We start from the raw sequence: 14297 nt of genomic DNA, 5'->3' as shown, positions 1-14297 counted from the left end.
TGGCGACTTGCTCGGCCTGATGTATCCCTTTCTGTAGTTTTCCGTTAAGAACTCCGTTAGTGCTTTGTCTTCCTTTGGTGCCAATGGGTATAATTTGCAATCTGTTGGTACGAATTCTGGTTTCATGTTGATTGCATGATCATATTCCCGTCGCTTGGGGAGTCTTTCCGACTTCTTTTTGTCAAAGACATCCGAATACCCTTTATATTCATTCGGGAGGTTATGCTCCTTCTTTTCTCTGTGTATTCGCGCGTGTTCCATTGCCGAGTTGACCTTTAATCGAATCGTGGTTCGAGGATATGGTGTTTGGTCGGATACGTATCTATGAATGGTTTCATACACGTCTTTGTTTACTGCGGTTGTCCTGATTTTTGTTTCCGTGGTTGTTTGGTTCATCCTGATGGAGTGTTTGTCCGAGTTGGGTAATTCCTTGTCTTTCCAGTTAATGACGGGATTGACTTTTCATAACCAGGGAAATCCCAGTAATACGTCTTCTCCGTCTAGTCCGGTCAATAGGAACTTTGTGAACCTGTTTTGTCCTCCTGCATCTATCCTCTGATAGGTGCAATGTGTAATCTTCCCATTTTTGTTTGTGGTTCTGTCAACATTTTTACATGTTATAGGAGTTGGGAGTTTTTGGAGGGGGAGTCGGTGTCTGATGGCAAATTTGGTGTCCATGAAGTCGTCTGTAGCTCCTGAATCTATCAGGGCTTTGGTTCCGATGGTTTTCTGTTTCAACGAGCAATCGATTCGTAAAGAGTTGGCATTAATTGTTGCTATTGTTACAGTTGCCATTTTCGACGGTACTAACATCGGGGTAGTCCGTCGTTTTAAAAACCCTCGTCTTCCGATTCTTTCATCGCCTCTGTTCGTTGATCTTCTCCTAACTCTCTCCACATCCTCATGATGTTTTGGACCCTGTCTTCTTCTACCACTGTTTTGGTGTCATCTTCCGTTTCGGTTTGACGTACCTTTCTTTTGGGAGTTTTTCCTTTGTTCCTACAATTCCTTCCTATGTGTCCTTTCTCGTTACATATGAAGCATCTTCCCTCTTTCCTCCTTGATTCTTCTTCGTCTTTGGTTAATCTTCTGGTGCTGGTGGATGGTCCACTTTTGCAGTTTCTGTCATTCTGTCTTTCTTTGTTTCTGGCGCGCCACGCTCCTTCCGAGATAGCATTGGCACTGATCCAGTTAGCGTCTAGGTTCGCTACTGTGCTCATCCAGTCTTCAATGGTGAGTAGTTCCTTTCCGGTGAGTGCCCCACGAAGGAGGGGTGGCTGGATAGCCTTTTGATAGACCATGATCATGACTTTGTTGTTGATGCCGCTTTTCCCAGCATCTAGCATGAACCTTGAGTTAAACACTACTGCATTTTCTCCTTGTTCCATCTTCATTTTCATCAAGGCGGCCGAGGCTGTTCCTTTGGCGTTTGCCATTCTGAAACTGGCTGTGAAGGTTTTCATGAAGTCTGCCCATGTGGGGTAGGCATTCTTCTCTTTGTATTCGGTCATCTTGGCTTCGCTCCATGAGGTGGTGTTGCCGTCCTTCATGTAGCTGAGGGCCACATATACCCTTTTCTTGTCGGAGTTGTAGATGGTGTCGTTGATATCAAAGTGTAGATCGGTGGACGATATCCACCTTTGGGCTTTATCTGGGGTTCCATCGAAGTCATCGATTTTCCCAATCATCGTGGGTTTGGGGGCTGTAGCGTTAGACATGGTGTGTGGTGGTGGGATGTGGGATGGAGCAGGTGCGGTGGGGAGTATCTGTGGAGTGGGAGGTGGTACCGGGTCGCCGCCTGCTGCAAATTCTTCAAAGTCGTTCTTGTTGTAGAGGTTTTCTACGGTTACTGGGGGATCGTATTGCGTTGTGGGCAGTAGCTGTGGGTGGCTTCCTGCGTAGTACTGTAGCCAACGTGTTCTGGCTTTGTAGAAAGTGTCTGCTTGTTCTCTGGTGTGGAGTCGGGTTACGTCTGGTTCGGGGAAGGGAGGTGGTGCTGCTATCCTTTCTTGTCAGGATGACGTCGGTGGGGTTGCTGTTTGTGGGTTGTCTGAGCTTCCTCTTGCTCTCTGGGATCTGGTTGTTGGTTGTTGCAATGTCTTGTCAACTTTTTCTTCCCAAACCTAAATAGGTGGGACTTCTGGTTAGAATATGATTCTTTTGTTACGCACGAAGTGCTTAACAAACTTTGAGGGTTCGTCGGGGTTTGTAAAGAGACTTATCCGAAGACAAGTTCGAGAACGTAGTTCTGAGTGGAGGTTTGCCAACAGTGTCGATGATGAGAACTGGTGTTAGAAAACCACACACAAAAACAAACTAACACACAATCCTCCCAGATTCCACAGAACTTGTTTATGGGCTTTGCCTCCTAGAACAGTGGGTGCTCTGGTTGTTCGTGGGGTGGTATGTACAAGGGACCTTCAAAGTAAAACCCAGAGGTGTATGAGTGTGGGTTTTGAGGAGGAGGGATAGTTGAATTTATAGAAGATAGGTGCTTAGTGACGAGTATAGATGAGCACTACCTTGCTAATGGTAGCACAAGGTAGGTTTGAGAACAACGAGGATGACGAGGTGACGAGGTTCCCAGTGATAGCAGGCTCCTGACGCACAAACTGTAGTGCTCAGAAGGACTCTAGTCGAAAGGGATGACAATGACTTCAAAAATGGGAAGTGACGATGACAGCAGTTGACAGTGGTAGCAGTGGGAAGTGTTGTGACCACACTGGATCACAAGCAGCAGAGTAGTGAACTTGAAATTAGAGAAGAAGTCTGGATTGGAGTTCTTGTTTTTTTACAAGGTAAAATACAGGGGTTTATATAGTGAAAGAAAAGTAGGCTATGCACAGTATAGCTGTGCAAAAAGAATGAGAAAGAACATGAAGGAAGGAATGTACACTGACAAATCCTGCGTAGGTAGTACAGGATAAGATTGTCAAAAAAAGGAAAAGAAAGGGATAGAACAATGAATGCTGTGAGTAATGTCACAGGTTTGTATAGCCATAAAGTAAAGTCCAATAGCAAAAAGAGAGCAGGAAAATCATGATGTCATGGGAAGATGCAGTAAAAAAAAGGCAAGGCAAAACACTATCAGTATCAACACAGTTCCTTTATTGTCAGTCAGGCATTCTAAAAAATATGTGTCCATAAAAAACATAAAAATGATTCAAAAATCAAAAATAATTGCACTGTAAATGAATGTTCTGCTGAAGAAAAAGAAACTGGAGCCACCGGTCCACCACCTAGTCCAAATCCGACAGTTCCATGGCCTTACCAATGGACTGGTTGTGTTGGACTACCTGATCAAACGAGGGAGGGAGAGGAGTAGTTCCAATTTGGAACAAGTGAGTCCCAGGCAGCGTGTGATAGGTGTAGCTGTAGCGAAGACGATGGACAAAAGATAAGTGTACCCAAGTGAATGGGACAGCGATGAACATGGGCAACGCAAGGGGATGAACCTTCTCCAGCTCAAAAACTACCCACCCACGCTCCAACCAGGCAAGACGACGAGCGACCAATGTTTTGATAGTATATGATGGCAGATCGACGTCATGAAGATGGACCTGTTGCCCTATCTGGACCAGCCGCCGGGGCTTTGCTGATATCAGCAGTGGCACGTGGTAGTCAACAGATCGGCAACGGAAGCGGATAGGAAGTGGTGACATCAGAAATGGTGGGGGTGCAAATAAGATGAGGAGGAGGAGGGTGGAGGTGACGAAAAAGTGGATTAGAATGGTGATCCAGAAACGACCGTCAGGTGAGAATAAAAAGGAGAGGAAGGGGCCCATGGTGGGGCTAGGCAAAGGAAGGGGAGTAAGGGAAACGACAAAAGCAAGGGCACAATGCAATGTGTAGCCAGTGGCGACGCGAAAATTTGCCGAAATGCCGAAATGTGGAAAGTACCGGATGGAAAAGCAAAGGTGAGCGTGACTGGATTGCCTAATAAAGGTGATGCTGATCAGCCACAAGTTCGAAAAAGGCAATATTAATTACTATTCCACGTGGCACTGTGCCTGTGTGGCGCAAAGGCAAGTCTTTTGAATATTCGCTTCATTATTGACACCTGTCCATGCTACCAATCAACTTTGGTGCATGACAACAGGAGTTGGTCTTCTTCTGAATAGAAGTCTGATCTTAAGAGTCTAGCTTTGTAAGCGTAAACTGCATAGAATCGTATTAGAGAATACTACTGCTGTTACATAGTATTTATAATGGAAAGGAATCAGTGATAGGAGTTAGGTCCTATCTAGGGCAGGTCCGTCTGTTGAGGACTAAGTACTATAATAGGTACTGTGAATGCGAGAGGAACGGAAGTGTACATGAAGGAAATGAGTCATCGGTCCGATGGTATAACTGATGAGTAAAAAGAAATGAGTAGTCCTTAAATGTCCAATAGAGATCGTAACAAACACAGCTATGGCGGCGGGCAAATCATTGAAAAGCACAGCATCAGCGCAGCGGCGGATACGAAAGAAATTCTCATACCCGATACGGCGCACTCTAAGGAGGAAAGTGCAGTAGAGACTATGAAAGACAGGTCAGGCACCCCTGTAAATAAAAACCTAGAAAAAGAAAAAAGGAAACTATTAACAACAGCATGGACTCCCAAATGGGTAGCAGAAAGGCTTAGAGACCAACAGGAAGAAAGATCCATTGGAATCTTAAACGCCTGGACACATGATAAAAGGGGAAAAAAAGCAACAAGAGAGACAATTAAAAAACTCAATGCATTATTGTTACACAATGCTGAGTTAGCTATCTTGGAACTTCACACACCAAAAAAGTACATTCGAGGAACGCAGGGAAATCAAATGAACATTACCTGCAGATTAACCACTTTAGACACGCAAAGATCAATGACGATCCAAGCACTGCTAGACAGCGGATGTACAGGAAGCTGCATAGATTCCAAATTCGTAAAAAACCAAAAATATCAAACTCATAAAATACCAAGACCAATACCAGTATATAATGCAGATGGAACTCTAAACAAAGACGAAGCCATCAAAGAGTTTGTAGAACTCAAAATGGAAATTGACGACCATTCTGAAAGAATTCATTTTGCTGTCACCAATTTGGGCAGTGGAAGAATGTTCCTAGGACATGAATGGTTGTTAAAACATAATCCAAGCATTGACTGGAAGGGATCAGATATAAGGTTTGAAAGATGCCGGGAGGAATGTAAACGAAAGATCCAACTCTCTGATCCAGAGGAAGATCCAGGTAGATCTACTTAACTATGAAAGAACCAAGATCCCAGAACATCTTTACCAGATAAGAGCTACAAGCACAACTGCACAACAACTTGCTGAAGCCACTGGAAAAGATCGAAAGGAAGGAGGCTTTGATAAGATAGTCCCAAAACATCTCCACAATTACAAAGACATATTCAATAAAGAGAGTTTTGACACACTACCAGAAAGATGCGAATGAGATCATGCCATAGAACTAACCCCAGGGGAACACAAACTAGATTGCAAAGTGTACCCCTTAGTGTTAGGAGAGCAGCAGCAATTGGATGAGTTCCTTAAAGAAAATTTAGAATCAGGCAAAATACGCCCCTCTAAATCCCCATTTGCTTCACCGTTCTTCTTTGTAAAGAAAAAAGACGGAAAACTGAGACCAGTGCAGGACTATCAAAAACTGAACAATATCACCATTAAAAATCAATATCCATTACCATTAATAGATGAATTAGTGGATAAACTGCGTGGAGCCAAGTACTTCACAAAGTTAGATATACGATGGGGATACAACAACATTTGAATTGTAGAGGGAGACAAAGAGAAAGCAGCTTTCAGAACAAATAGAGGGCTGTACAAACCATAAGTCATGTTCTTTGGTCTCACAAATTCACCAGCGACTTTCCAAACGATGATGAATGCACTATTTAAAGATCTGATCAATGAAGGAAAGGTTTTAACATACCTTGACAACATCATGATCTTTACAAAAACAATCAAGGAACATCGGGCAATGACGCGCCGAGTACTCGATATATTACGAAAGAATCACCTATACTTGAAACCGGAAAAATGTGATTTCGAAGAAACCTCGGTAGAATACCTTGGTCTAATCATATCCCAAAACGAAATTCGCATGAATCCCATTAAAGTAAAAGGGATTCTAGACTGGCCAGAACGCAAGTCAAAAAAGGAAGTACAGGCATTTCTAGGCTTCGTCAATTTCTATAGATGCTTCATACAAGGGTTTGGGTTGATTGCCAAACCACTGACCAAGTTGACTGAAAAAGAAGAGTTCACATGGGGACAGGAACAGCTAAAAGCATTCAAAGAACTCAAACACAGAGTTAGTTCCACCCCAGTACTCGCTTTACCAGCCAATGACGGACAGTACAAAGTAGAAGCTGATAGCAGTGATTTCGCCATGGGAGCGGTATTATCACAAAAACAGGATGGTATATGGAAACCTATTGCATATCTCTCAAAAGCGTTAAATCCAACAGAACACAATTACAAGATTTACGATAAGGAACTCCTAGCCATTATGACGGCATTAGAAGAGTGGAGACACTACCTAATTGACGTGAAAGTGGACTTCGAGATCTGGACAGACCACCAGAATCTCTTATATTTCAAACAACCTCAAAAACTCAATTGGAGACAGGCACAATGGGTCACGGAGTTAAGCAATTATAATTTCACACTACATCACACTCTAAAAACCAAACACATCAAAGCCGATCTACTCTCGAGACGAGCAAATCATGATAGGGGGGCAGAAGACAACGAAGACGTCATCGTACTAAAAGAAGAACTTTTTATACGAATGACTCTTACACCTGAACAAAGAGTAGAGATGGATAGAACGGATGTAGAAAGCATAGCGACATATAAGTGGATAGAGAAGAGGATGACAAATGTGGATGATCTAAGAAAGAAAGTAGGAGAAAAGATAGAGAAGAGAGAGGACGGGTGGTGGAAAGATCATGAAGGATTCATATTCCTCAAAGGAAGGATGTATGTCCCAAAAGATGCAAAGCTCAGAGAGAAAATCATACATGAAAATCACGACTCCATCATAGTCGGTCACCCAGGACAATATAAAACAAAAGAACTCATCACACGAGAATACTGGTGGCCATACATGGACAGAGGCATCAAAAGATACATTGAAGGACGTGAAATGTGCCAAAGGACCAAGCCAATTCATCAGAAGAAGGCCACACCGCTCCATCCAAATGAAATCCCTACACGGCCCTGGGAAATCATAACCGTCGACCTCTTAAGACCTCTACCAGAATCACAAGGCTATAACATGATTATGATAGTGGTAGATTAATTTTCAAAAATGATTCGAGTCATACCGACACAAGCAGAGCTTACATCAGAAGGAGTAGCAAGATTATTCCGAGACAACATTTTCAGACACCATGGATTAACTAACAAAGTAATCTCAGATTGTGGGACTCAATTTGTCTCAAACTTTATCAAAGATCTCTACACCCTTCTAGACATTAAGGGAAATCCATCTACGGCTTATCACCCACAGACGGATGGACAAACAGAACAAGTAAACCAAGAGATAGAACAGTATCTCAGGATATTCGTAAACCACAAACAGACAGACTGGGCAGAATGGCTACCACTCGCAGAATTCTCTTACAATAACAAAGAACACAGTGTGACGGGTCATTCCCCATTCTATCTAAACAGTGGTCAACGTCCAAAAACGATAATAGACACTAAAAGAGAAGTAAAGAGTGAGAGTGCGGAAGAGTTTGTAGAGAGGATGAAGGAAAGTAGAGGCGGCAGAAAAATCACTGTACAAAGCAGCAGAAAATATGAAAAAACAATACAATAAGAAAAAGAGAGATCAGGTTGAATACCAAATCAGCGACAAAGTATATGTTGAAGCCAGTCACATACAAACGAACAGACCAACAAAGAAACTTAATGACAAAAGACATGGCCCCTTTGAGATCGAAAAGAAAGTGGGATTAGGAGCTTACAAACTCCGACTCCCCGGAAGATGGCAAAATGTCTATCCAGTATTCAATGAATCCGTCCTAACTCCGTTCCGACAAGCCAAATTCCCCTCACAACAAAAACCAAAGCCGCCACTACCAGCGATAGTGGAAGGACAGAAAGAGTACAAAGTAGAAGAGATACTAGACTCACAAATGAAAAGGAATAAACTAGAATACCTAGTACATTGGAAAGGATATCCAAAAGAGGAACGCACATGGGAACCCGAAGGGAATGTAAAAAACTCCCCAAAACTCCTACAACAATTCCATACAAAAAACCCTAGTGCACCCTGACGAATCTGATTTGCATTACATTTCCAAGCATTCGAAAACTTCACAGAAACTCCCAAAATCCGAAAAAATCTGTTTAATTGGGAAAACAGTAAACTCGAGGCATACTCTCGGGACAAGAGTCCTAAGGAGGGGGTAATGTCACGATCTCTTAATCCTGATACTCTTATCTCAAACGATAACGATACCATATCTATAATTTCTCCGAATCTTATCTTATCATAGTCACGTGACCAAACATGTGACCTATGATGTAGTTACTTACAAAGACAATTACCAAGCGCCTCATGCCTTACGCATGTCACTCAGTCAGCGCCTCATTTATAACACATGTTCTCTTGTACATATCCCCCAGCTGTTGATTATATCTTTATACATCATTGTTAGACCCTGCTTACGATTAGACAACTAGACCTCCGTTAGCTCGGTATAGGGTCTGGTTATCACAGGCGCACAACTCAGACAAGCTATAGAGATAATAATGAGGGAGTGGTTACTCTTTAGGCTTCAACAAGTTAGTTGTGAGGAAAGAACAGGAGGACTCGCTGAGGAGTCTCCTGGATCTATTGAGGTATATATACTAATACAGAGTGTTTGTACTTATGTACTGTACAGTTGATAAAAGCAGTGGCTGATGAGAGGGCGCAGCCCGTGTGACCAGCTCCACTGCGTGAGAGACTTGTAGCTAAAATAAGAATAAAGGCAATGTAGCGCGAGAAGGTGGAGTTTGAACAAAATGGAAAGTGCCCCATGGCACAGTGTGTGAAAACTACAGTATAAAGTTAAAAAGGAGAATGAAAATTAAAGGTCCAAAAATTTGTGTATTGTAACACTACCCCCCTCTTAAGGCTCGACTTCCAGGCTCGACCAAATACCGGAGGTAGTAGTTAAATTTTTGGGCATAGGTTGAAAAAGGGAATTAAAAAGGTTCAAATCCATGCCTCTAAGCTTCCTAGGAGCCGAGGGATTCTTAGAATAAAATTCACAAACAGTATCGCGGGAATTGTTCAGATGGGCTTCTGGTTCCCACATTCTGTCCTTGTCTCCATAGTCCCTCCATAGGACTAGGAACTCTAATTTTCCACGCTTCAAGCGTGCGTCCACCACTCGTTCAACTTTGAACTCTTCTTCACCTTCCTGGGTGACTACAACCAGTCTGGGCCGATCTACGCGCTGTCCAGGCAGCAGCCCTTTGTAGGGTTTCACACGACTAATATTGACCGTGGGTACTACCCTCATTCGTTTTGGGAGCTCCAGCTCCACTGCGTTGGGTTTGACTTCCTTAATCCAGTAAGGGCCAATCCACTTTTTGGTCAGTTTTCTAGACTGCCGGTCTTTTAACTTTAAGTGGTTGGTGTCTAACCAGACCAGGTTGCCAACCTTGTAGTCAGGGGCCTTAGAGCATCTACACTCTGCCCTGTCTTTCATCTGCTCTGCAGTTATAAATAGCGCCTTGCACGTTTCATCCAAGACAGACTTCATGTCTTTGACCATGTTCTCAGCAGCCTCATTCTTGCTTTTGCCAGGTTCTACACCCATTCTGGGGAGGTACAATCTAGTAACCTCAATTGGTGCCTTTCCTGTAGCCAACAACTGTTTGATATTATAAGAGAACTGGGCTATCTATAGCCACTTGGCCCAATCTGTCTGCCTGTCATTAATAAATATCCGGAGATATTGTTTCAACTCCTGGTTGAGTCTCTCCGTTTGTCCATCAGTCTGTGGATGGAACGCCGTTGATAATTTAGGTTTGATGCCCAGCATCCGGCATAACTCTTTCGTAAATTTGCTAGCAAATTGTGGTCCCCTATCGGAGATAACCGTTTCCGGCAATCCGTGGGTAGACCACACAAAATTTTTAAATAGATCTGCCATACCAGCGGCGGTAATGGTTTTGTTGGTGGGAATAAATACCACTTCCTTAGAGAAGTGATCTACTACCACCATTACTGAATCATACCCATTTGATTTGGGCAGATCCATTGTAAAATCAACCGATATATCCTGCCAGGGACCAGCTGGTATTTGATTTGGCATAAGTTTACCGGCCGGCGGTTAATGCAAATTCTTTGCCATGGCACATCTCAGACAGGATTCTACATACTCTTGTACGTCTCTGACCATGCCAGGCCACATATAGTTTCTGGAGATCAACTCCATGGTTTGTTGCCACCCAGGGTGCCCAGCCACTGGAGTGTCATGATGTCTATCTATTGCCTTGATCCTTGCGGACTCAGGCACATAGATTTTGTCTTTAAAACGGAAGAGCCCGTCTTCCTATAAATAGTTTTCATTGCCGTCAAGGTGTGCCTTCTCTTCAGGGGAGATGTCTTTCCTGAAGACTTCCAGAAGATCAGAATCCTGCCCGATTCTAACATTGGCAACTCTTGATTGGTCTATCAGGGTGACACCTTTGTTGTCATCTTTGATGCCGTTGGCATGATCCTCTCTTCTGGACAAAGTGTCCACTTTCCCCATTGAAGTTCTCGGCTTATAAATTAATTTATAATTAAACCTAGACAAGTACACTGCGTAGCAGGCCTGTCTCCAGTTCAAGTCTCGGGCCGTCATAAAGTACTCCAGATTTTTATGATCAGTCCAAATTTCGAATTGGTGCCTAGCACCTTCTAAGTAGTGCCGCCAGTGCTCTAAAGCTCTAATGATGGCCAGCATCTCTTTGTCGTAAATTTGATAGTTGCGCTCTGTAGGCGACAAACTATGAGATAAATAGGCACAAGGCCTCCAGAGATTATCAGGTCATTTAATTGATAGAACAGCCCCAGTAGCAAAATCAGAAGAGTCGGTTTCTAGCCGGAACTCTTTGTCTAATTCTGGAAATGCTAATATGGAGATGGGCGCCGTTGTAAAGGCCTGTTTAAGCTTATCAAAAGCTTCTTGTTCTTTGGCACCCCAGTGCCAAACAATGTCCTTTTTTGTGAGATCATTCAACGGTCTCGTTATTTTTGCGAAGTTTTCAATAAATCTTCGGTAGAAATTACCTAAGCCAAGGAAGGCCCTAACTCCTTTGATGCGAGTAGGTTCTGGCCAATCCAATATAGCTTGAACTTTCTCAGGATCCATCCTGATTCCGTTCTGGCCAATTATCATTCTGAGGAAGTCTACTTCCTTCACTTTAAAATTACATTTTTCGGGTTTGACGAATAGGTCGCGTTCCTGTAAGCGTCAAAGGACTTCTTGCACGATCCTGTCATGCTCAGCCTCATCGTCCGACTTCATGAATATTAATAAATTGTCAATGTAAATGACAACACATTTTTCCATATCCACAAAAATCTCGTTCATCATGCTTTGGAAGGTTGCCGGTGAATTGGTCAACCCAAAGAACATGACAAGGGGCTCGAAGGATCCTTGGTGGCACATGAACGTGGCCTTCCAAGCATCTTCTTCTTTGATTCATACATTATTGTACCCCCATTGGAGATCCATCTTTGTTAAGATTTTGGCACCAGCCAATTTGTCTACTAGCTGACTGATTAAAGGCAGCGGATACGCATTTTTAACTGTGTACTCATCTAGGTAACAATAGTCCATAATCATACACTTTTTACCATCCTTTTTAGGAATGAAGAACACTGGGGACGTCATAGGGCTTTTGGAAGGTTTGATGTAACCCTTCCTGAGCTGTTCGTCTATGAAACTAGAGACCTCATCTCTTTCTGGAGCAGAGAGTGGTATTATGTGTCCTTTTCTCGGTTTGAAGGTGTCCTTCAAATCTATAGCATGGTCCCAAGGCTTAGCCTCTGGGAAGCGCTCTGACTTATGTTTTCAAAAGACTTTCCAGAAGTCATGGTACTCGGGAGGTACCAGCCTCTTAATCTCTTCCTCGGGTTTTACTTCGTCATTGTCATTGTCAATCTTTTCTAAAGATCTAAGCTCATAAATGTGACCAGTGTTTATCTTTTCAAGACGCTCAGTTTGACGGACATAACTGAGTTTACCCAAGTTTTTACACTCTTGAGGGCAATGTGACAATGTGACAACCCCTGTCTGCCAGTTGATCTCAGGATTGTGTTTAAATAGCCAGATCCAGCCCAAGATTAAATTAATTTTCCCTAGTTGGGTAGCTTCAGCGGTGACTCATTCTCTGTGTCCTTGGTACCTGACAGCAAAGAACATTTGTGCGTGATGCAGCCACCCGCATTAAGTGTACTGTCAATGTTATAGACAGGAATAGATACATCTAATTTTACAAGGGGGAGTCCAATTTACTCCGCCCAGACCTGATCTATGAAGATGCTGTTAGCGCCTGAATCAAGCAGTGCACTGGTTGGGTGTACTATGCCCCGGTGTCATGCACCAAAGTTGATTGGTAGCATGGACAGGTGTCAATAATGAAGCGAATATTCAAAAGACTTGCCTTTGCGCCACACAGGCACAGTGCCACGTGGAATAGTAATTAATATTGCCTTTTTCGAACTTGTGGCTGATCAGCATCACCTTTATTAGGCAATCCAGTCACGCTCACCTTTGCTTTTCCATCCGGTACTTTCCACATTTCGGCATTTCGGCAAATTTTCGCGTCGCCACTGGCTACACATTGCATTGTGCCCTTGCTTTTGTCGTTTCCCTTACTCCCCTTCCTTTGCCTAGCCCCACCATGGGCCCCTTCCTCTCCTTTTTATTCTCACCTGACGGTCGTTTCTGGATCACCATTCTAATCCACTTTTTCGTCACCTCCACCCTCCTCCTCCTCATCTTATTTGCACCCCCACCATTTCTGATGTCACCACTTCCTATCCGCTTCCGTTGCCGATCTGTTGACTACCACGTGCCACTGCTGATATCAGCAAAGCCCCGGCGGCTGGTCCAGATAGGGCAACAGGTCCATCTTCATGACGTCGATCTGCCATCATATACTATCAAAACATTGGTCGCTCGTCGTCTTGCCTGGTTGGAGCGTGGGTGGGTAGTTTTTGAGCTGGAGAAGGTTCATCCCCTTGCGTTGCCCATGTTCATCGCTGTCCCATTCACTTGGGTACACTTATCTTTTGTCCATCGTCTTCGCTACAGCTACACCTATCACACGCTGCCTGGGACTCACTTGTTCCAAATTGGAACTACTCCTCTCCCTCCCTCGTTTGATCAGGTAGTCCAACACAACCAGTCCATTGGTAAGGCCATGGAACTGTCGGATTTGGACTAGGTGGTGGACCGGTGGCTCCAGTTTCTTTTTCTTCAGCAGAACATTCATTTACAGTGCAATTATTTTTGATTTTTGAATCATTTTTATGTTTTTTATGGACACATATTTTTTAGAATGCCTGACTGACAATAAAGGAACTGTGTTGATACTGATAGTGTTTTGCCTTGCCTTTTTTTTACTGCATCTTCCCATGACATCATGATTTTCCTGCTCTCTTTTTGCTATTGGACTTTACTTTATGGCTATACAAACCTGTGACATTACTCACAGCATTCATTGTTCTATCCCTTTCTTTTCCTTTTTTTGACAATCTTATCCTGTACTACCTACGCAGGATTTGTCAGTGTACATTCCTTCCTTCATGTTCTTTCTCATTCTTTTTGCACAGCTATACTGTGCATAGCCTACTTTTCTTTCACTATATAAACCCCTGTATTTTACCTTGTAAAAAAACAAGAACTCCAATCCAGACTTCTTCTCTAATTTCAAGTTCACTACTCTGCTGCTTGTGATCCAGTGTGGTCACAACACTTCCCACTGCTACCACTGTCAACTGCTGTCATCGTCACTTCCCATTTTTGAAGTCATTGTCATCCCTTTCGACTAGAGTCCTTCTGAGCACTACAGTTTGTGCGTCAGGAGCCTGCTATCACTGGGAACCTCGTCACCTCGTCATCCTCGTTGTTCTCAAACCTACCTTGTGCTACCATTAGCAAGGTAGTGCTCATCTATACTCGTCACTAAGCACCTATCTTCTATAAATTCAACTATCCCTCCTCCTCAAAACCCACACTCATACACCTCTGGGTTTTACTTTGAAGGTCCCTTGTACATACCACCCCACGAACAACCAGA

General features: G+C 43.3%; 1 protein-coding gene across 1 annotated transcript; it reads right to left on the bottom strand.

The window, feature by feature from the left end:
* Positions 1 to 12064: 12064 nt before the first annotated feature.
* Positions 12065 to 12361, bottom strand: SERLADRAFT_349474 (uncharacterized protein; the record flags this gene model as incomplete). The annotated part of the gene is made up of 1 exon (XM_007319213.1): positions 12065 to 12361. A coding segment is annotated over one exon (297 nt), but the record flags the coding sequence as incomplete, so codon positions are not given.
* Between the last annotated feature and the right edge of the window lie 1936 nt (positions 12362 to 14297).

The sequence above is a fragment of the Serpula lacrymans genome (assembly GCF_000218685.1).
Source record: "Serpula lacrymans var. lacrymans S7.9 unplaced genomic scaffold SERLAscaffold_8, whole genome shotgun sequence".
In the NCBI taxonomy this organism is placed as follows: Eukaryota; Fungi; Basidiomycota; class Agaricomycetes; order Boletales; family Serpulaceae; genus Serpula; species Serpula lacrymans.
The sequence above is the reverse complement of the archived record's forward strand: the minus strand, read 5'-3'. Positions and strand labels throughout refer to the sequence as shown.